Here is a 20,722-nt window from a genome sequence, read left to right on the forward strand (position 1 = left end):
TTCTTCTTCTTCTTCAATGAGGTTTAACGGCGGTCGGCATCCAATTTGTTGCATTACCGCCACCTACTAGACTGGAGTACAACTCCCTTATATTTTGCTTGAAATATATAATAAAATAAAGAAATACCCTACCATCTAACACAACACTCACGAATTCAAAATTATTATTAATAATTAACACCACCCTTCTCCACTATTTAAATATATTAATTCCTACCTCATGCCCTCAACCTGAAATGATGGGACATCGCCACTTAACACTCCCTGTAACTCTTCTGATGTCAAGTCTCGCACACACCAATACCTCTCTGCAGCTGCCACCACAACCTCAATTTTCTTCGACGTACGTTCCATCCCTGCAGTACAATGAATAACCATTGCTATAAACGCTAAAAATCCAATCTTACTGAAATAAATATAACTTCTTGGCCTATCCCTCTGTACTGGTACATACAGTGAGGGGAAAAAAGTATTTGATTTTGTACGTTTGCCCACTGACAAAGAAATGATCAGTCTATAATTTTAATGGTAGGTTTATTTGAACAGTGAGAGACAGAATAACAACAACAAAAATCCATAAAAACGCATGTCAAAAATGTTATAAATTGATTTGCATTTTAATGAGGGAAATAAGTAGTATTTGACCCCCTCTCAATCAGAAAGATTTCTGGCTCCCAGGTGTCTTTTATACAGGTAACGAGCTGAGATTAGGAGCACACTCTTAAAAGGGAGTGCTCCTAATCTCAGTTTGTTACCTGTATAAAAGACACCTGTCCACAGAAGCAATCAATCAATCAGATTCCAAACTCTCCACCATGGCCAAGACCAAAGAGCTCTCCAAGGATGTCAGGGACACAAGGCTCTAATGGGCTACAAGACCATCGCCAAGCAGCTTGGTGAGAAGGTGACAACAGTTGGTGCGATTACTCGCAAATGGAAGAAACACAAAAGTACTGTCAATCTCCCTCGGCCTGGGGCTCCATGCAAGATCTCACCTCGTGGAGTTGCAATGATCATGAGAACGGTGAGGAATCAGCCCAGAACTACACGGGAGGATCTTGTCAATGATCTCAAGACAGCTGGGACCATAGTCACCAAGAAAACAATTGGTAACACACCACGCCGTGAAGGACTGAAATCCTGCAGCGCCCGCAAGGTCCCCCTGCTCAAGAAAGCACATATACAGGGCCGTCTGAAGTTTGCCAATGAACATCTGAATGATTCAGAGGTGTTGTGGTCAGATGAGACCAAAATCGAGCTCTTTGGCATCAACTCAACTCGCCGTGTTTGGAGGAGGAGGAATGCTGCCTATGACCCCAAGAACACCATCCCCACCCTCAAACATGGAGGTGGAAACATTATGCTTTGGGGGTGTTTTTCTGCTAAGGGGACAGGACAACTTCACTGCATCAAAGGGACGATTTGTACCGTCAAATCTTGGGTGAGAACCTCCTTCCCTCAGCCAGGGCATTGAAAATGGGTCGTGGATGGGTACTCCAGCATGACAATGACCCAAAAAACACGGCCAAGGCAACAAAGGAGTGACTCAAGAAGAAGCACATTAAGGTCCTGGAGTGGCCTAGCCAGTCTCCAGACCTTAATCCCATAGAAAATCTGTGGAGGGAGCTGAAGGTTCGAGTTGCCAAACGTCAACCTCGAAACCTTAATGACTTGGAGAAGATCTGCAAAGAGGAGTGGGACAAAATGCCTCCTGAGATGTGTGCAAACCTGGTGGCCAGCTACAAGAAACGTTTGACCTCTGTGATTACCAACAAGGGTTTTGCAACCAAGTACTAAGTCATGTTTTGCAGAGGGGTCAAATACTTATTTCCCTCATTAAAATGCAAATCAATTCATAACATTTTTGACATGCGTTTTTCTGGATTTTTTTGTTGTTATTCTGTCTCTCACTGTTCAAATTAACCTACCATTAAAATTATAGACTGATCATGTCTTTGTCAGTGGGCAAACGTACATGCTATGAGACTCGAAATTGAGCTTAGGTCAAATCAAATCAAATCACATTTTATTTGTCACATACACATGTTTAGCAGATGTTATTGTGGGTGTAGCGAAATGCTTGTGTTTCTAGCTCCAACAGTGCAGTAATATCTAACAATTCACAACAATACACACAACCAAAAAGTAAAATAATGGACTTAAGGAATATATAAATATTATAAATATTAGGATGAGCAATGTCGCGCCTTTCTTCTTCCCAGAGAGTTCTTTAGTCCTGTCTGTACTGAGAAACCAGCTGGCTGCATGGACGGGGACAGTATATCCCGAGAGACCCATGTTTCTGTGAAACAGAGTATGTTACAGTCCCTGATGTCTCTCTGGAAGGAGATCCTCGCCCTGAGCTCGTGTACTTTATTATCCAGAGACTGAACATTAGCGAGTAATATACTCGGAAAGCGGTGGATGGTGTGCATTCCAAGTCCACTCCGAATTCCTCTTCTCCGCCGGCGGTGTTTTGCATCAGCCTCTGGAATCAGTTGGTGAGTTACAGCCGCTCTGATATCCAAAAGTTATTTCCGGCTGTATGTAATAACACAAAACATTTCCTGGGCTAATAATGTAAGAAATAACACACACACACACAAAAAAATACTGCAACGTTGCTTAGGAGCTAGAAGCAGAGCTGCCATGTCTGCTGCTTAGGAGCTAGAAGCAGAGCTGCCATGTCTGCTGCTTAGGAGCTAGAAGCAGAGCTGCCATGTCTGTTGCTGAGGAGCTAGAAGCAGAGCTGCCATGTCTGTTGCTGAGGAGCTAGAAGCAGAGCTGCCATGTCTGTTGCTTAGGAGCTAGAAGCAGAGCTGCCATGTCTGTTGCTTAGGAGCTAGAAGCAGAGCTGCCATGTCTGTTGCTTAGGAGCTAGAAGCAGAGCTGCCATGTCTGTTGCTTAGGAGCTAGAAGCAGAGCTGCCATGTCTGTTGCTGAGGAGCTAGAAGCAGAGCTGCCATGTCTGTCGGCACATCCTGTTTCCATTGATCATCCTTGGGATGTTTCTACAACTTCATTGGATTCCACCTGTGGTAAATTCAATTGATTGGACATGATTTGGAAAGGCACACACCTGTCTACATAAGGTCCCAAAGTTGACAGTGCATGTCAGAGCAAAAACCAAGTCATGATGTCGAAGGAATTGTCTGTAGAGCTCCGAGACAGGATTGTGTCGAGGCACAGATCTGGGGAACGGTGCCAAAACATTTCTGCAACATTGAAGCTCAGTGGCCTCCATCTTTCTTAAATGGAAGAAGTTTGAAACCACCAAGACTCTTCCTAGAGCTGGCCGCTCGGCCAAACTGAGCAATCGGGGAGAAGGGCCTTGGTCAGGGAGGTGACCAAGAACCCAGAACCCAATGGTCACTCTGACAGAGCTCTAGAGTTCCTCTGTGGAGACAGGAGAACCTTCCAGAAGGACAACCATCTCTGCGGCACTCCACCAATCAGGCCTTTATGGTAGAGTGACCAGACGGAAGCCACTCCTCAGTAAAAGGCACATGACAGCCCGCTTGGAGTTCACCAAAAAGGCCCCTAAAGACTCTCAGACCATGAGAAACAAGATTCTCTGGTCTGATGAAACCAAGATTGAACTCTTTGGCCTGAATGCCAAGTGTCACGTCTGGAGGAAACTTGGCACCATCCCTACGGTGAAGCATGGTGGTGGCAGCATCATGCTGTGGGAATGTTTTTCAGCTGCAGGGACTGGGAGACTAGTCAGGATCGAGGCAAAGATGAATGGAGCAAAGTACAGAGAGATCCTTGATGAAAACCTGCTCCAGAGAGCTCAGGACCTCAGACTGGGGATGAAGGTTCACCTTCCAACAGGACAACGTCCCTAAGCACACAGCCAAGACAATGCAGCAGTGGCTTCTGGACAAGTCTCTGAATGTCCTTGAGTGGCCCAGCCAGAGCCCGGACTTGAACCCGATCGAACATATCTGGAGAGACCTGAAAATAGCTGTGCAGCGACGCTCCCCATCTAACCTGAAAGAGCTTGAGAGGATCTGCAGAGTAGAATGGGAGAAACTCCTCAAATACAGGCGTGCCAAGCTTGTAGCATCATACCCAAGAATACATTGGTCATTTAGCAGACGCTCTTATCCAGAGCGACTTACAGGAGCAATTAGGGTTAAGTGCCTTGCTCAAGGGCACATCGACAGATTTTTCATCTAGTCGGCTCAGGGATTAGAACCAGCGACCTTTCGGTTACTGGTACAACGATCTTAACCACTAAGCTACCTGCCGCCCAGCTGTAATCGCTGCAAAAGGTGCTTCAACAAAGTACTGAGTAAAGGGTCTGAATACTTATGTAAATGTAATATTTCAGTTTTTAATTTTTTATAAATTAGCAAAACATTCTAAAAACCTGTTTTTGCTTTGTCATTATGGGGTATTGTGTGTAGATTGATGAAGGGAATCAACAATTTAATCAATTTTAGAACAAGGCTGTAACGTAACAAAACGTGGAAAAAGTCAAGGGGTCTGAATAATTTCCGAAGGCACTGTATCACTGACTTCTGACCAATCTTTCCTTTTCTCTACCAAGGTTAGATCAACAACATGATCTGGGAGTAACCACGGAGGAACATCCCCTATCACCACAGAAGGGCCAACCTTCAACTCCCTCAAACCACTCTCATCAGCAAGCTTTCCAACTGTCCAACCAAAACCACTGCCTTGTCTACTAGTATATTCCCAACAGTCATCTAGAATAGTAGGGTCTGAATACTTTCCGAATGCACTGTACCTAAATGTGAAGTAAACTCAACTGAGTAAAAGAGAATGGAGACTTTTAACTTGAAAACGTGCAGGATACCTCTTTCCGGTTTCCCTGACTTCCGGTTTTTATACTGTGTTGTGCTTGTTCTCGTAGCACTCCTCACAGGCCGTTTGGTGTACGTTTTTTTTTTTGATGGTGAGATGAAACTGCCAAAACTCTCAAAGGTATTATTGTAAGTCAGAATCAGTGGCGACCTGTCATTCAGGCTAAACACCGGTAACTTAGTGTGGTGAAGTTTTCTTTAGTTTAGGTATCATTCTGTTATTTGAAAAATGGCCAAGGGAGGCCTTGTCATAACTTATGATTAATAAGATCATGTTTTATTTTTATTTTACTACGCTTTTCAAGTTTCAAACACGTTGCAACACTTTTCTTTGCATTGATAATTGTGGTCAAAGGTGGCCCAACAGAATCCTCTGCGTTATAGCATGTGATATTTACGGAAGCCCTCTAATTAGGTCATCTCTCATATTTTCAACATCTTTGTTCCAAACCGTTCACCCTTCCTCTGTAGCTAGCAACCATAGCTTTGTGAACAGACAGTCTGCAAGCATGGCTGCTGCCGCTACCCCGGTTGTCCCTGAACAGTCGGCGACAACAACGACCCATTTACCAATGTTCGACATATCCAAACCCCCCGTTATAGAAGGATTTACACCGCTGTCGCGACCCAGAGAAGAGACGTTCCAGGAGAAGTTTATGAGGAAGTCGAAGGAGAACCCCTTCGTCCCTATAGGTGAGTTGCGTAATGAGTACTGTAACTCAAGTGAAAATTGTCCACAGCTGTACCTAGTCGGCTTCAATGCATACTATTAATACGTTAGATGATTCATTCGTTGAATAGACTGTCATTTGGTCATTCATGTGGCGGCTTACGACCAAGAGACAACCGTGTTGTAGCTAGTTAGCTAACTATGTTTAACTCGTTTGCTAGCTACAGCAGGGAACAGCATACCATCAACTTTAATTTGGTACAGCCAGCTACAGTTTTTAATAAGATGTGTCATGCGCAGTGACCTTGTGGACCTAATAAGGTACACTAAAAGGCCTCAGCATTGATTATTTGATTGGAACACAGACTAGTGTTCCAAGCCCCATTATGAAACATTACAGGGGGCATAATGCCCTTGTCAAGGAGTTTCATAATAAACATGTATTATAATGGTAAACTAGTGCAATCAATGGGTCATACCCTGGGTGCTAGGCTACACTGGTAGACCAGCGGACAAACTGTCTGTATAACATAGTTAGGTATTGAACATTTATGTGAATATAACATCGGGAACTGCTCCACATTGGGCATGCTCTCTCTGTAGCTGTAATTTCCCCTGTGGTTACAGGATGAATTGCATACACAATCAGGCCTAAAATATCTTAAGATTTACAGTGGTCAGGGTGCTTGACCTTTTACAGTACTTTGATTGTACACCTTCACAGACCCTCCAAAACAGAACAGAGAAGCATTGGGACCACTGTGAAACCAAATGGAAGCTACTGAATGCACCTCTTTTCACACCCGCTGTTTTCAGACTGGTTATGGAAAACCTAATTGTTTTGGTTTTAATAAAATCGATATTCTGCGTCTCTCCCCAGGTTGTCTCGGTACAGCTGGAGCGTTGATGTACGGTCTCCGAGCCTTCAAACAAGGCAAGACCCGGCAGTCCCAGCTCCTGATGAGAGGGCGTATCTTCGCACAAGGCTTCACCGTCGTCGCTATCATCTTCGGCGTGTTCGCCACGGCTCTGAAGAAAGACTGAGCAGCGTCAGGGTTGTATTCATTACTGCAAAACCGTAGCAAAACGTTTTGCAACGGAAAAAGAAAACAAGGTTTCTTATTAGACAAATTCTGCCAGTTTATCCATTCATTTGGAGAGAACTGTGGTGGTGAATGAAATGTTGTTTGAATGTGTAGAAAGACTAACGGAACAGATATTTAAAACTTACTGCTTTTCTCTCTCCTGTTTCTGGCCTCCCTTAACTGTGCTTTGGGCTGGTCCAGTCAAATGAAATGTACACCATGTCCTGCAGATGGCAAAGCAAGCAGGGCACTGACTGCCTTGAGTTTAAAACATAATTGTGTAACTGTATAATTGAAGTGCAATGCAGCCATCCACATAGGTTGAAAAACATCTCTGGGTTGGAGGAAATGGGCCAGCCGACCCACTACCGCTTGCCTCTCTGTTAGTGAGATCCACCTCTGTATAATACAGATCATTATTCCAAGACTCTGAACCACCTTTTTAGCACCATGTATTGTCAGTTCCACAAACCATGTATTGGCCATGTCAAGTGAAACACAGAGCATTGTATCCTCACACACGCAGGGTACATGTCTATCCCTTTATAAACATGTAAAAGTGAATTGTTTGTGTGTTGTAATACTTGAGAGAAAGATGGCGCATCGGTGGAGCATCTGGCTCTTAGGACCAATAAAGCGGTTAAGGGGTGTTATAGGGACTGGGGAAAGATGACTCTGGTAAGGGAGGCAGAGGTTACAACTCAGGGATTGTCTAGTGCATTCTCCAGGAAGTCTATGGTCTCGAGTCTTCCCAAGTACCCCCTGTGTATCGTACACAGTCTTATTTAATCCTCACACAAACCCTTTGCTTGATAAAGACATTACCAAAAACAGGCAGATTTCAGAGATCGTTTTTATTGACGGACAAAGAGTTTCAGTTCCCATGTAACATTCTCTCATCTGTGTGAGGATGGATGATGACAAGTCCTGATACGCAACAGCTGATCACAGATTCAGAGGCAACGCAGTTGAAAATGAAGGGGGAAGTGTTTGAAAATATGACTCAACATCAGACTAGTGTTCATTCGACGGTGTACAACATGTTAATGCCATTCAAGATGTGTATTATTGGCCATTATATTATTCTTAAAAAACAACAGTGGCTGCGGATCCGACTTTCACTGGACCTTTCTTTCCCCGGGTGCTGAAGGGGTTCCGGAAGATTCTGCACGCGTGGGTGTTCTCTACGTCCACAGTCTCAGCAGGCTACTCTGGTGAATGGTTTATAAATCGTTTAATAACGTTAGATCAAAGCTGAATCAATGTCCGCAAGATCATAATGATAGTATTCTACAGAACCCAATAGCACAGTAAAACGTTACTGGAAGACAAACGCCCTAACTTCTTATGAGATTTTAGGACGATTGTGTGAAATGGTTGCATTTCTCTCTCACGCAGCCATAACTCAACAGACTGCCTGGTCCCAGATCGGTTTGCGCTGTCCTGCCAGCTCCTATGGTCATTGCGTAGACCGTATGTATAAAAAAAAAAGGGTCATTGTCACGTTTGGCAAGACCGCACAAAACAGATCAGAATGCCTGGCTATAAAAAAAAATAGTTGAGCGTGGGAAGGAAATTAATCTTGCTAAAAGTATAAACAGTGACAGGAGTTCAGGAAGGCCACAAGCTCGTAGCGTCTCACATTTCAGGACAAATTACTAGCCAATGAATAGGTGAATCAATTCTTAATTAAAAACAAACAGGCATCGGTGGTTTCCAATCTCCTAATGTGGTGCCCGAACAGGACTGGCTAGGTTAGACCTCACACATTACATCAACATTACAATTACAGTCGAGATTAACGATTAAACCTAATCCGTTATTTTATCAAATAGAAAACACTTCATCCAAAATATTGGGAGAGATGCATCATGCTTAAGAGATAGGGGTTTGACCCAATGCCCCCTAAGTTTGAGAGGGAAGGAGTTGAATAAAATATTTTCTTAACGTCAGTAATGTAGTGGTGAAACAGAAGCATTGCTGAGGGAAGGTAAAAGGACAGAGAGCGGTCAGTCAGTCCTTCATCTTAATAAGGTTAGTGAGGTATATTATATCAACTGGATACATTCAAATCAGAATAAGGAAATATGGCAGGAGAGTGTAAATACCTTTCCTCCAAAAGTTGGAGACATAGCAGAAAACAGGAGGGTCTGAACATAAAAGAAACCCTACACCAAGAGTAGATCTACAATATATGAGAAGAGCCTAGTACACATTCTGCCTTAATGCAAACAGGGTTCATAACTCATGAGCAGGCGTTTTAAAAGGAAGGGAAACAGGAACCATCATCATCACCACCCCTCCGTTCCATTGGCCCGACTAGCGAACCAGAGGTGTCTGTTTGAGGGCTATGAGGACAGAGCGCATCCGGGACACGTCCTTGGCTGTCTTGTTGGTCTTGGGGTTGAAGTCACAGAGATGGGCCACTCTCTCCCACTCCGTCCCTGGGCTGTCACCGTCAGCCTCAGACAGGAAGGCCTCTTCAGATGCCCTGGAGGAAGGGAAGGAAAATATGGATGAGGTGTTGGACAAGCTGTTTAAGGGCTGGTTTCCCGGACACAGATTAAGCCTGGTCCTGGACTAATAGACATTCAGTGGAGAATCTCCTTTGAGATCATTTTATTCCAGGACTTAATCCATGTCAGGAAAATCTTCCCATAGAGTTTAGCACCACTGACATGACATTCTTTTGCAAACAGTACCTACTGCCTAAACACACTAACTTTTCAAAACACAGACTCACAGTGAGAGTACATTTGACTAAAACCTACACACAGAATTGGAAATAGGCTACATGCATTTCTGGCAAATGATCACAACTGAAATACAATGAACACTGTTGTTGTGATTTATGGACCTAGTCAAATACACAAATACAGTCCCTCCAAGACCCAAAATGGAGCCTAACTTATGCGTTATTCACTGGTTTATTTCACAGTTGGGACATGCAAACAAAGTAACTACAGGTAAACAAACAGAGGTAGAATGCCAAGACAATACTACACCAAAAGCAGAAGAGTTCTAAAAACCTACAAAAAGTTTATCACTTCAGAGTTGGGCTGTTTGTAGAAAGTCTTATCAGCAATCCTAGTGTGCAGAGGAAAAGACAACAGAAGAAGAGAGATGAGTCAGCGTCACACAACAGGTAGAGTTATGAGTTGTTAGGACAGGAAGCCATGGTGACAGAAGAGAGGAAGTTCCATCAGACTGAGTACAAAACATTGTAGAATGACCAGGTGAATCCAGGTGAAAGCTATGATCCCTTATTGATGTCACTTGTTAAATCCAATTAAAATCAGTGTAGATGAAGGGGAGGAGACAGGTTAAAGAAGGATTTTTAAGCCTTGAGACATGGATTGTGTGAGTGTGTGTGTCATTCAGAGGGTGAACGGGCAAGACAAAAGATTTAAGTGTCTTTGAACGGGGTATGGTAGTAGGCGCCAGGCGCACCGGTTTGAGTCAGCTGGGTTTTTCACGCTCAACGGTTACCCGTGTGTATCAAGAATGGTCCACCACCCAAAGGACATCCAGCCAACGGCAGCCCAGTGGTTGAAAATGGGTCATTGATGAAAGAGGACAAAAGGAAGCTGACACGAGTTGTGCAGAGCAACAGACGGGCTACAGTTAGTTAACTGACAGACCCATAAAACTAATGCACAACTCGTTGTACCTTGAAAACGAATGGGGTATGGCAGCCGACCACCTTACAGAGTTCAATTTCTTTCAGCAAAAAACAAGAAACTGCTGTTACAGTGGGCTAAGGAACTAAAACACTGGAGAATCGGAAAAACATTGCCCCGTCTGATGAATCCCGGTTCCTGCTGTTTCACGCTGATGGGAGGACTAGGGTATGGAGAAAACCACATGAGTGCATGCACCCATCATGCCGCGTGTCAACATTGCAGGCTGGTGGTGGTGTGATGGTGTGGGGTGTGTTTTCATGGCACACATTGGGCCACTTGATAAAAGTGGAGCAACGTTTGAATGCCACAAGATATCTAAACATCATTGCCAATCAGTTGCATCCCTTCATGGCAGCAGTGTATCCATCTGCAAATTGATTTTTTTCAGCAGGATAATGCCCCAATGCCACAAGGCTAGGATTGTCCAGGAATGGTTCCACGGACACGACAGTGAATTCAGCTTACTGCAGTGGGCCTGCCCAGTCACCAGATCCCAATCCAACTGAGCCTCTGTGGGATGAGATGGAACGAGCTATTCGGAGTAGAGATCCACCACCAGTCAACTTGACACAACTGGGGGAAGCATTGGAGTCAACATGGACCAGCATCCCTGTGGAACACTTTCGACACCTCGGCGGGTTCGCGCCCCGACGAATTGAGGCTGTGCAACTCGACGTCAGGACGGTGTTCCTAATGTTTTGTACAGTCAGTGTATCGAGCAATCCTATTCATATATCTAAGATGTATCGGACAATACTATTCCATTGTGTTACGAATAAAAACACAAAATAGTCTCAGTCATCGTAGTGCATATAGCAGTCAGCAGTTTAGACTGGAGAATGGCCAGATGCACTGCAATGTGACAGCAGTTTAGACTGGAGAATGGCCAGATACACTGCAATGTGACAGCAGTTTAGACTGGAGAATGGCCAGATACACTGCAATGTGACAGCAGTTTAGACTGGAGAATGGCCAGATACACTGCAATGTGTCAGCAGTTTAGACTGGAGAATGGCCAGATACACTGCAATGTGTCAGCAGTTTAGACTGGAGAATGGCCAGATACACTGCAATGTGACAGCAGTTTAGACTGGAGAATGGCCAGATACACTGCAATGTGTCAGCAGTTTAGACTGGAGAATGGCCAGATACACTGCAATGTGTCAGCAGTTTAGACTGGAGAATGGCCAGATACACTGCAATGTGTCAGCAGTTTAGACTGGAGAATGGCCAGATACACTGCAATGTGACAGCAGTTTAGACTGGAGAATGGCCAGATACACTGCAATGTGACAGCAGTTTAGACTGGAGAATGGCCAGATACACTGCAATGTGTCAGCAGTTTAGACTGGAGAATGGCCAGATACACTGCAATGTGACAGCGGTTTAGACTGGAGAATGGCCAGATACACTGCAATGTGTCAGCAGTTTAGACTGGAGAATGGCCAGATACACTGCAATGTGACACTTCTAAGTCAATGTAAGTTCTCTTTACTTGACATATGGGTACATCCCAAATGGCACCCTAATCCCTATATAGTGCACTACTTTTGACCAGAGCCCATATGGGACCTTGGAGTAGTACACTATATAGTGAACAAGGTGCAATTTGGGACGCAGCCTGTTTTGGTTTTCTATATCCCGGCTGCGTTGGCCCGGATGCAGTCCAGCGCTAGCCTCTCTCCAGGGGTCATCGTTAGTGCTCACAGTCACAGGGGCATTACGGCAGGAAAGAGAGTTGTAGTTGCAAACCGTCACCTTGCCTGACTTAGACAAAGTCTGTTGGGAAGCATGAGAGAAGGTTGGTTTCAGTACAGGAAAGCAAAGGACCCCAGGGAATAAAATATGTTTACGACAGAGAAAGAAAAGCAAACTGGGAGAGAAATACTTTTGATAGTAATTGAAGTGTAGGATTACAGAGGGCATTAAAATAGTTAATTAATAGTTAGTTGAACATCAGTTAATAGTTAAATAAATTATGAAAATCAATACAAACGCAATGAGAAGTTACGTGTCATTTAGTTAGCTCAAAGAAATAAGGTTGAGATCCATCCACCTTCCTTAGTTTATACGACAGTTCAGATTTATTACATTTCAGCGTGGTGACATAGAAATAGGACACAAACTGATCTCTGCATTTCTTACCCATCCTAAATAAAATGAGCAACATCTTTCTGTTACAAAAAGTAGGCCAACAAAACATTGGAGCCCTGGAGGGCAGCTCAGCTATCACAGTTCCACGTTTCCACTCAGTTTAGGCTATTTACCAAGAAATCCTGTTCACATTATTATTATTATATATTAGGTACATGAATAAAGTCAACTTTCTGTGACAGTCTATAGAAAGTCTTTAAGCCTATGCTTAAATATCCTATTTCCTGATCTGATCTCACGGAATAACAAGGAAATAACCACAGAAACACACATTCTGATCACACCGTTGCTCTTAATTCTCATAGTGAACTATTACAGATACATTCAGATTCATTAGATGCATATTTTGTCTTATTTATTTTGTATATTGTTACACACGTCTGAACTTGCATTTCCTGTTATGTTAGTTTTGAGGGAACCATGTAGGAACTAAAAACAGAGCTATGTAGGAACTAACCTGTTGTTGGCCTTGTTCTTCTCCATCTGTTCAATCTGGTGCACATGCCAGTCCTCCAGCTCTAGCTTGGCCCTCTCTTTCCACTCAGCCTCCGCAGCCTTGGACGCAGAGTCTTCAGGGTTCACATGCACACAGGGAGATGGGTGATGGTATGATCAATACAGAATCAACAGAATGGGCACAATACCAGGGTTATATTCAGTAGGAACGAAGCGGAACGGAAACGGGCAGGACTACCTGAATTTGTCCAATAAGAATAGCTTGTTTTCGTTTTTTTGCTACGGGGTGTGCACTAATGAACACTACCCAGGATGAAAGGTTTCAGTCCGCAATGCATTGTATGATCTACAGAAGGCGGTGCTCTTTTCTCAAGAGATCAACTATAGAGTCAATACAGCGAGAACAAGACCAACTCATCCATACAGGTCATGCCAATACACTGAGTGGAACCCAAACGAAGGGTGGCAGACTAATCAACTAGATTTTTTTATATATTTTTTTGCAGGTCTTTTATTTTGCTTTTTTTTAGCAGGCAGGGGGAAATGTGACATTTAGGTGTCAACCTTCGTCAATGTGGACAAAATACTGACTGAAGTCAGTAGTAGATACTGTATGCATCGTAGTAGTAGTAGGTATAGTTGAAGTCGGAAGTTTACATACACTTAGGTTGGAGTCATTAAAACTCGTTTTTCAACCACTCCACACATTTCTTGTTAACAAACTATAGTTTTGGCAAGTCGATTAGGACATCTACTTTGTGCATGACACAAGTAATTTTTCCAAAAATTGTTTACAGACAGATTATTTAACTTATATTTCACTGTATCACAATTCCAGTGGGTCAGAAGTTTACATACACTAAGTTGATTGTGCCTTTAAACAGCTTGGAAAATTCCAGAAAATTATGTCATGGCTTTAGAAGCTTCTGATAGGCTAATTGAAATCATTTGAGTCAATTGGAGGTGTACCTGTGGATGTATTTCAAGGCCTACCTTCAAACTCAGTGCCTCTTTGCTTGACATCATGGGAAAGTCAAAAGAAATCAGCCAAGACCTCAGAAAAAAAATTGTAGACCTCCACAAGTCTGGTTCATCCCTGGGAGCAATTTCCAAATGCCTGAAGGTACCACGTTCATCTGTACAAACAATAGTACGCAAGTATAAACACCATGGGACGCAAGTATAAACACCATGGGACCACGCAGCCGTCATACCACTCAGGAAGGAGATGCGTTCTGTCTCCTAGAGATGAACGTACTTTGGTGCGAAAAGTGCAAATCAATCCCAGAACAACAGCAAAGGACCTTGTGAAGATGCTGGAGGAAACAGGTACAAAAGTATCTATATCCACAGTGAAACGAGTCCTATATCGACATAACCTGAAAGGCCGCTCAGCAAGGAAGAAGCCACTGCTCCAAAACCGCCATAAAAAAGCCAGACAACGGTTTGCAACTGCACATGGGGACAAAGATCGTACTTTTTGGAGAAATGTCCTCTGGTCTGATGAAACAAAAATAGAACTGTTTGGCCATAATGACCATCGTAATGTTTGGAAGAAAAAGGGGTAGGCTTGCAAGCCGAAGAACACCATCCCAACCGTGAAGCACGGGGGTGGCAGCATCATGCTGTGGGGGTGCTTTGCTGCAGGAGGGACTGGTGCACTTCACAAAATAGATGGCATCATGAGGAAGGAAAATGATGTGGATATATTGAAGCAACATCTCAAGACATCAGTCAGGAAGTTACAGCTTGGTCGCAAATGGGTCTTCCAAATGGACAATGACCCCAAGCATACTTCCAAAGTTGTGGCAAAATGGCTTAAGGACAACAAAGTCAAGTTATTGGACTGGCCATCACAAAACCCTGACCTCAAGCCTATAGAAAATGTGTAGGCAGAACTGTAAAAGCGTGTGCGAGCAAGGAGGCCTACAAACCTGACTCAGTTACACCAGCTCTGTCAGGAGGAATGGGCCAAAATTCACCCAAATTATTGTGGGAAGCTTGTGGAAGGCTACCCGAAACGTTTCACCCAAGTTAAACAATTTAAAGGCAATGCTACCAAATACTAATTGAGTGTATGTAAACTTCTGACCCAATGGGAATGTGATGAAAGAAATAAAAGCTGAAATAAATCATTCTCTCTACTATTATTCTGACATTTCACATTCTTAAAATAAAGCAGTGATCCTAACTGACCTAAGACAGGGAATTTTTACTAGGATTAAATGTCAGGAATTGTGAGAAACTGAGTTTAAATGTATTTGGCTAAGGTGTATGTAAACTTCCGACTTCAACTGTAAGTCTGAAGTGGCAGTGTGTCCAAAATGGCACCCTATTCTCTTTTTGGTGCACTACTTTTGACCAGAGCCCTATGGACTCTAGCCAAAAGTAGTGCACTATATAGGGAACAGAGTGCCATTTGGGCTACACATCAGTCTCTGTTGTTTACTTACCTAGTTGCTCCAGCCGTGCCTTCTGCTCCTCCCTCCACTTACGCAGGCTCTCAGGCTCTGCTCGCAGAGAGTCCACCTGGGCGATGGCCGCATAGCTGTCCGATGGACCGTTGGACTCCTGGGGGGAGAAGAACCAGGACCAGGCATGAGACATAAGGACCACCAGTCATAGGCTGCGTTTACACAAGCAGCCCAATTCTTATCTTTTGCCCAATAAGTGGGAAAGACCTGATCTGATTGGTCAAAAGACCAAATTAGTGGGAAAGACCTGATCTGATTGGTCAAAAGACCAATTAGTGGGAAAATAATCAGAATTGGGCTGCCCGTGTAAACGCAGCCATAAGCCCAGACAGACTAGTCCATTATGAACTGATGTATACTAGCTTTTGGTGCTGTGGGTTAGACATACACGCATAGTGCCGAGCGATTAAACAAAACGTTGGTTATAAAACAACTAATTGACCAACATCGGTATAATTATTTAATTTCCATTTCGTTCTGGGGTTTTTCTGTAGTTTCCAACAGGCCGATATTCTACATTGTTTAGCGCAGAAAACATGGTCATTAACTACATTAATCCATTGTGCGCCCGCTTAAACTAGTCCGGTCTGTGCGGAGCAGACACGGAAACAAAAAGAGAACGCGCGATCGAGAGGGTTAAAAAGCATTTGCTTCGTGAGCCTGAAAAAATACATGATCTAAGTGATTTGATAGCTGGTATTCAGCAGTCATAAAAGTAGGCCTTATTTACTTTGAAGAACTACTAACAGTCAGCATAAGCAGCAGAGAGATAGAGATGATGACTTGGAATGAAATAAAGTCATCAAATAAAAACAACTGTAAATTAAATTATTAAAGTAAATTAATGTGAATAAATGATGGTTAATAAAAGTGATCAGCAGTAATGGACAGTCACTACCATCATGGGACTTGTATTAATTGTTGTATTCTGTGTTGTTACAGCATTCAACCCACATAATGCATTTAATGTCAAATAAATAAATACAACGAAATCCGTGATAATTTTTTTAAATAATCTAACCGAAACAACCTCAAAAAGCACTAATTGCTCAGCACTAATAAGGCATGAGGACCACCAGTCCATGGGTCATTCAATAGTAACAGCTGAACACTGAGGAGCAAATGCAGAAATCCTTAAAGGGCGGCTGAACTTCCTGATTTGGCCTCGTTCTAGATTTGGCTCATTAAGAAATACCAGTGGCCATGACAATTCAAAAGTGAGTTGGTTTTGGGTGTCTCGTGTGTGTGTGTTCGCAGGTGGGAAGAGTTAGCCAAATTCTTTCGCCAATTACAGTGGGGGAAAAAAGTATTTAGTCAGCCACCAATTGTGCAAGTTCTCCCACTTAAAAAGATGAGAGAGGCCTGTAATTTTCATCATATGTACACGTCAACTATGACAGACAAATTGAGATTTTTTTTCTCCAGAATATCACATTGTAGGATTTTTAATGAATTTCTTTGCAAATTATGGTGGAAAATAAGTATTTGGTCACCTACAAACAAGCAAGATTTCTGGCTCTCACAGACCTGTAACAACTTCTTTAAGAGGCTCCTCTGTCCTCCACTCGTTACCTGTATTAATGGCACCTGTTTGAACTTGTTATCAGTATAAAAGACACCTGTCCACAACCTCAAACAGTCACACTCCAAACTCCACTATGGCCAAGACCAAAGAGCTGTCAAAGGACACCAGAAACAAAATTGTAGACCTGCTCCAGGCTGGGAAGACTGAATCTGCAATAGGTAAGCAGCTTAGTTTGAAGAAATCAACTGTGGGAGCAATTATTAGGAAATGGAAGACATACAAGACCACTGATAATCTCCCCTCGATCTGGGGCTCCACGCAAGATCTCACCCCGTGGGGTCAAAATGATCACAAGAACGGTGAGCAAAAATCCCAGAACCACACGGGGGGACCTAGTGAATGACCTGCAGAGAGCTGGGACCAAAGTAACAAAGCCTACCATCAGTAACACACTACGCTGCCAGGGACTCAAATCCTGCAGTGCCAGACGTGTCCCCCTGCTTAAGCCAGTACATGTTCAGGCCCGTCTGAAGTTTGCTAGAGTGCATTTGGATGATCCAGAAGAGGATTGGGAGAATGTCATATGGTCAGATGAAACCAAAATAGAACTTTTTGGTAAAAACTCAACTCGTCGTGTTTGGAGGACAAAGAATGCTGAGTTGCATCCAAAGAACACCATACCTACTGTAAAGCATGGGGGGTGGAAACATCATGCTTTGGGGCTGTTTTTCTGCAAAGGGACCAGGGACGACTGATCCGTGTAAAGGAAAGAATGAATGGGGCCATGTATCGTGAGATTTTGAGTGAAAACCTCCTTCCATCAGCAAGGGCATTGAAGATGAAACGTGGCGGGGTCTTTCAGCATGACAATGATCCCAAACACACCGCCCGGGCAACGAAGGAGTGGCTTCATAAGAAGCATTTCAAGGTCCTGGAGTGGCCTAGCCAGTCTCCAGATCTCAACCCCATAGAAAATCTTTGGAGGGAGTTGAAAGTCCGTGTTGCCCAGCGACAGCCCCAAAACATCACTGCTCTAGAGGAGATCTGCATGGAGGAATGGGCCAAAATACCAGCAACAGTGTGTGAAAACCTTGTAAAGACTTACAGAAAACGTTTGACCTGTGTCATTGCCAACAAAGGGTATATAACAAAGTATTGAGAAACTTTTGTTATTGACCAAATACATATTTTCCACCATAATTTGCAAATAAATTCATTAAAAACCCTACAATGTGATTTTCTGGATTTTATTTTCTCATTTTGTCTGTCATAGTTGACATGTACCTATGATGAAAATTACAGGCCTCTCATCTTTTTAAGTGGGAGAACTTGCACAATTGGTGGCTGACTAAATCCTTTTTTTCCCCACTGTAGCTTCAGCCAGCTGGTGTGCAACTGTAGCAAAATTGGTTTGACTTTGAATAGCCCATCTCTGGGGCTAGGTTAGGGACCGTCAATAAATTACACAGTGTAAATGAGACAATATTTTCATGTTACACACCTTTCATTTCTCATTAAATGCTTTCAACATCTGTATATTAATTTATACAATGTATAGTTGGTTTGAGGTTATTAAGTCATTGAAATTTGGAGGTATTGGAATTTAATATATTGTCCCATGTAGGCTTGTGTAATTTACTGATGGTCCCTAACTAGCCCCATTGGGATATTCAAAGTCAATGGGCATTATGATGGGGAAGCCTTGCAGCTGCACTCCGAAAAGATGATTACTTGTGGGCTGCCAGCTATGGGCAGGAATTAAACAAACCCAACCTTAATTTACGTAGTGACATACTCTGGTACAAAACTCTGTTTTGGAAGAGACTAACTTTATGACCAGAATTATCCTATTTACACTTTGTAGTCAATATTGACAGTATAATACATTTTTCAAACTAATATCGCTGCCACATAGGCTGTTCTCTAAAATATCAATTGTTTTTAGGGGCAGTAGCTAACATTATCCAAGCAAGCTGTGGTCCTCTGTAGCTCAGCTGGTAGAGCACAGCGCTTGTAACGCCAAGGTAGTGGGTTCGATCCCCGGGACCACCCATACACAAAAATGTATGCACGCATGACTGTAAGTCGCTTTGGATAAAAGCGTCTGCTAAATGGCATATTATTATTATTATTATTAAGTTTCTCTTGTCATGCTTCCTTTAACAACAATTTACTTGTTAACAATTCACTTACCATTGAGAAAGAGGTACCTATTTCAGGTGTGTCCTCATCTGCTACAGGTACATTCTCACTTAGTTGGCTGCCGCCTCACTTACAAAACTAACCTGCAATAAAACATGTCCAAGAACATTTGTATATAAATGTGTTCTTCTCTTACCAGCTCAAACATGTCTCCGTTTACAGTGGCTGCTGATGCTTCTGCAAACCCGGCATCTGGCAGATGAAACAACACAGAAACGGCTTTAAAACAAACCTCATCTGACATGCTTTGCATTATGTGAACCTAGTGTCATCATTTGCTTTCGAGGGGTGGATAGATGGTGACAAGAATGCAGGAACACCTGTTTGGGCAGTAAGGTAAACTAGCTTCTCACCACCACCATATTGGCTAGCCTAATTTGGCCTGAGGATAGTTTCAACACGTTTCACAATCACATTCAAACAAGTATATCATCATCGTTCAACTCAGGGTGCGTTGTGCTGCTCCAACTAACGTTACTGTTTACATTGACAGCTGTCAATTAACTAACTAGTTAGCTAGCTAGCTAACTAAAAGCCAGGCTAACTTAGCTAGCTAACTAACTAGTTGTCTGGTAAGAATTAACTACCTAGCTATGGTACTAATACAAGTGACTTTTGTTGTCTTCATTTATGTACTTTTAGCTTGGGAGTTAGTTTAGCTAACATGCTAACTTAGCATAGCTAGCAACTTACCGTATTCTACAGCAGCAGGTGAATCGGTTACCGGCGGTTGCTGGAGAAGCTCAACGGATCCGTCCAAAGCACCGAATCCTTCGTCGTTATTCTCTATCACCGCTATTTCGCTTTCTTGCTGGGCTAAGAAAGCTGCTGCTGGGTCCACCTCGACAGGCAGCACTCCGTTGTCAGACGCGAACCCGAAATCTGCATCAGCCATCTTTCACAAAAAGTGAAAAATGTAGCTTGCCACTTGACACCGCTAGCTAACGTTATATTATTGCTTGTTATCTTGCTGGCTATCAATTAATTCAGCTGAGAGAGAAGAGTTATGATGATGGATATATCTGAATCAGGCAGAACATGCAACTAACTGAACTTTTCATGAACGGATGTCAGCTAATAGAACAATGAATAAGGGCTAACGTTAGCAAGCTTGTGTCTGTGATGATTCATGATTGCTCATGTTTAACTTGCCTGGCCTGCCACACGTACATCCAACTGTTGGTTTATTAGGATGTGTCTCCATCTGCTGGTGAAACCTAGAAATGCACTCTCCTATTTCCTAACTGGTATCTGAAGTTAAACGTTTTCTTCTTGCCGATTAGGCTATTATGTATAAACATTTTCTATTTGTTAGTATAGAAGAGAATAGTATTGGAATAGAATTAGAATGCAGTACAATAAAATATTTTTATATTTCCAAAAGTGTCCGTGGAAAATAAAACCTTTCTGGATAATCAGAGTGATCATTTTTTGGTCATGTGGTGGCAATTGATTGATTATTTTTAGTCGCCTTTACATATTTCAGAATAGATGGGAAATAGAGTATATAGGGAAAAAGCGATAGCTAGAGTCGCCGGTGTGCCACCTCTCTCATAGGAGAGCACAGACATATGGCGGGGATAGCCTACCCCAATGTGTATGGGGAGTGATTCAGGTCAGAATTCAGAATTCAGCCTAGGC

At 42.9% G+C, this 20,722-nt stretch overlaps 2 protein-coding genes across 3 annotated transcripts; one reads left to right on the top strand and one right to left on the bottom strand.

Moving 5' to 3' along the window:
• The first annotated feature begins 5,026 nt into the window (after positions 1-5,026).
• On the top strand, positions 5,027-7,151 carry LOC121587499 (HIG1 domain family member 2A). Its single transcript, XM_041904490.2, has 2 exons — positions 5,027-5,525; positions 6,383-7,151. The coding sequence occupies exons 1-2, from the start codon at positions 5,090-5,092 to the stop codon at positions 6,544-6,546; spliced, it is 600 nt and encodes a 199-aa protein (XP_041760424.1). The 5' UTR covers positions 5,027-5,089; the 3' UTR covers positions 6,547-7,151.
• A 275-nt stretch (positions 7,152-7,426) lies between these two features.
• On the bottom strand, positions 7,427-20,239 carry cltb (clathrin, light chain B). 2 transcript variants are annotated; one of them, XM_041904467.2, is made up of 6 exons: positions 19,775-20,239; positions 19,218-19,273; positions 15,334-15,451; positions 12,882-12,993; positions 9,621-9,674; positions 7,427-9,078 (listed from the first exon to the last, which is right to left on the bottom strand). In XM_041904467.2, exons 1-6 carry the CDS (start codon positions 19,974-19,976, stop codon positions 8,907-8,909), a joined length of 714 nt encoding a protein of 237 aa, XP_041760401.1. In that variant the 5' UTR covers positions 19,977-20,239; the 3' UTR covers positions 7,427-8,906. The 2 variants fall into 2 exon arrangements, with proteins under 2 accessions (XP_041760401.1, XP_041760410.1); XM_041904476.2 differs by lacking the exon at positions 9,621-9,674 and having other exon boundaries at positions 19,775-20,238.
• Positions 20,240-20,722: the final 483 nt, after the last annotated feature.

The sequence above is a fragment of the Coregonus clupeaformis genome, unplaced genomic scaffold (genome assembly GCF_020615455.1).
Source record: "Coregonus clupeaformis isolate EN_2021a unplaced genomic scaffold, ASM2061545v1 scaf0755, whole genome shotgun sequence".
NCBI classification, from domain to species: Eukaryota; Metazoa; Chordata; class Actinopteri; order Salmoniformes; family Salmonidae; genus Coregonus; species Coregonus clupeaformis.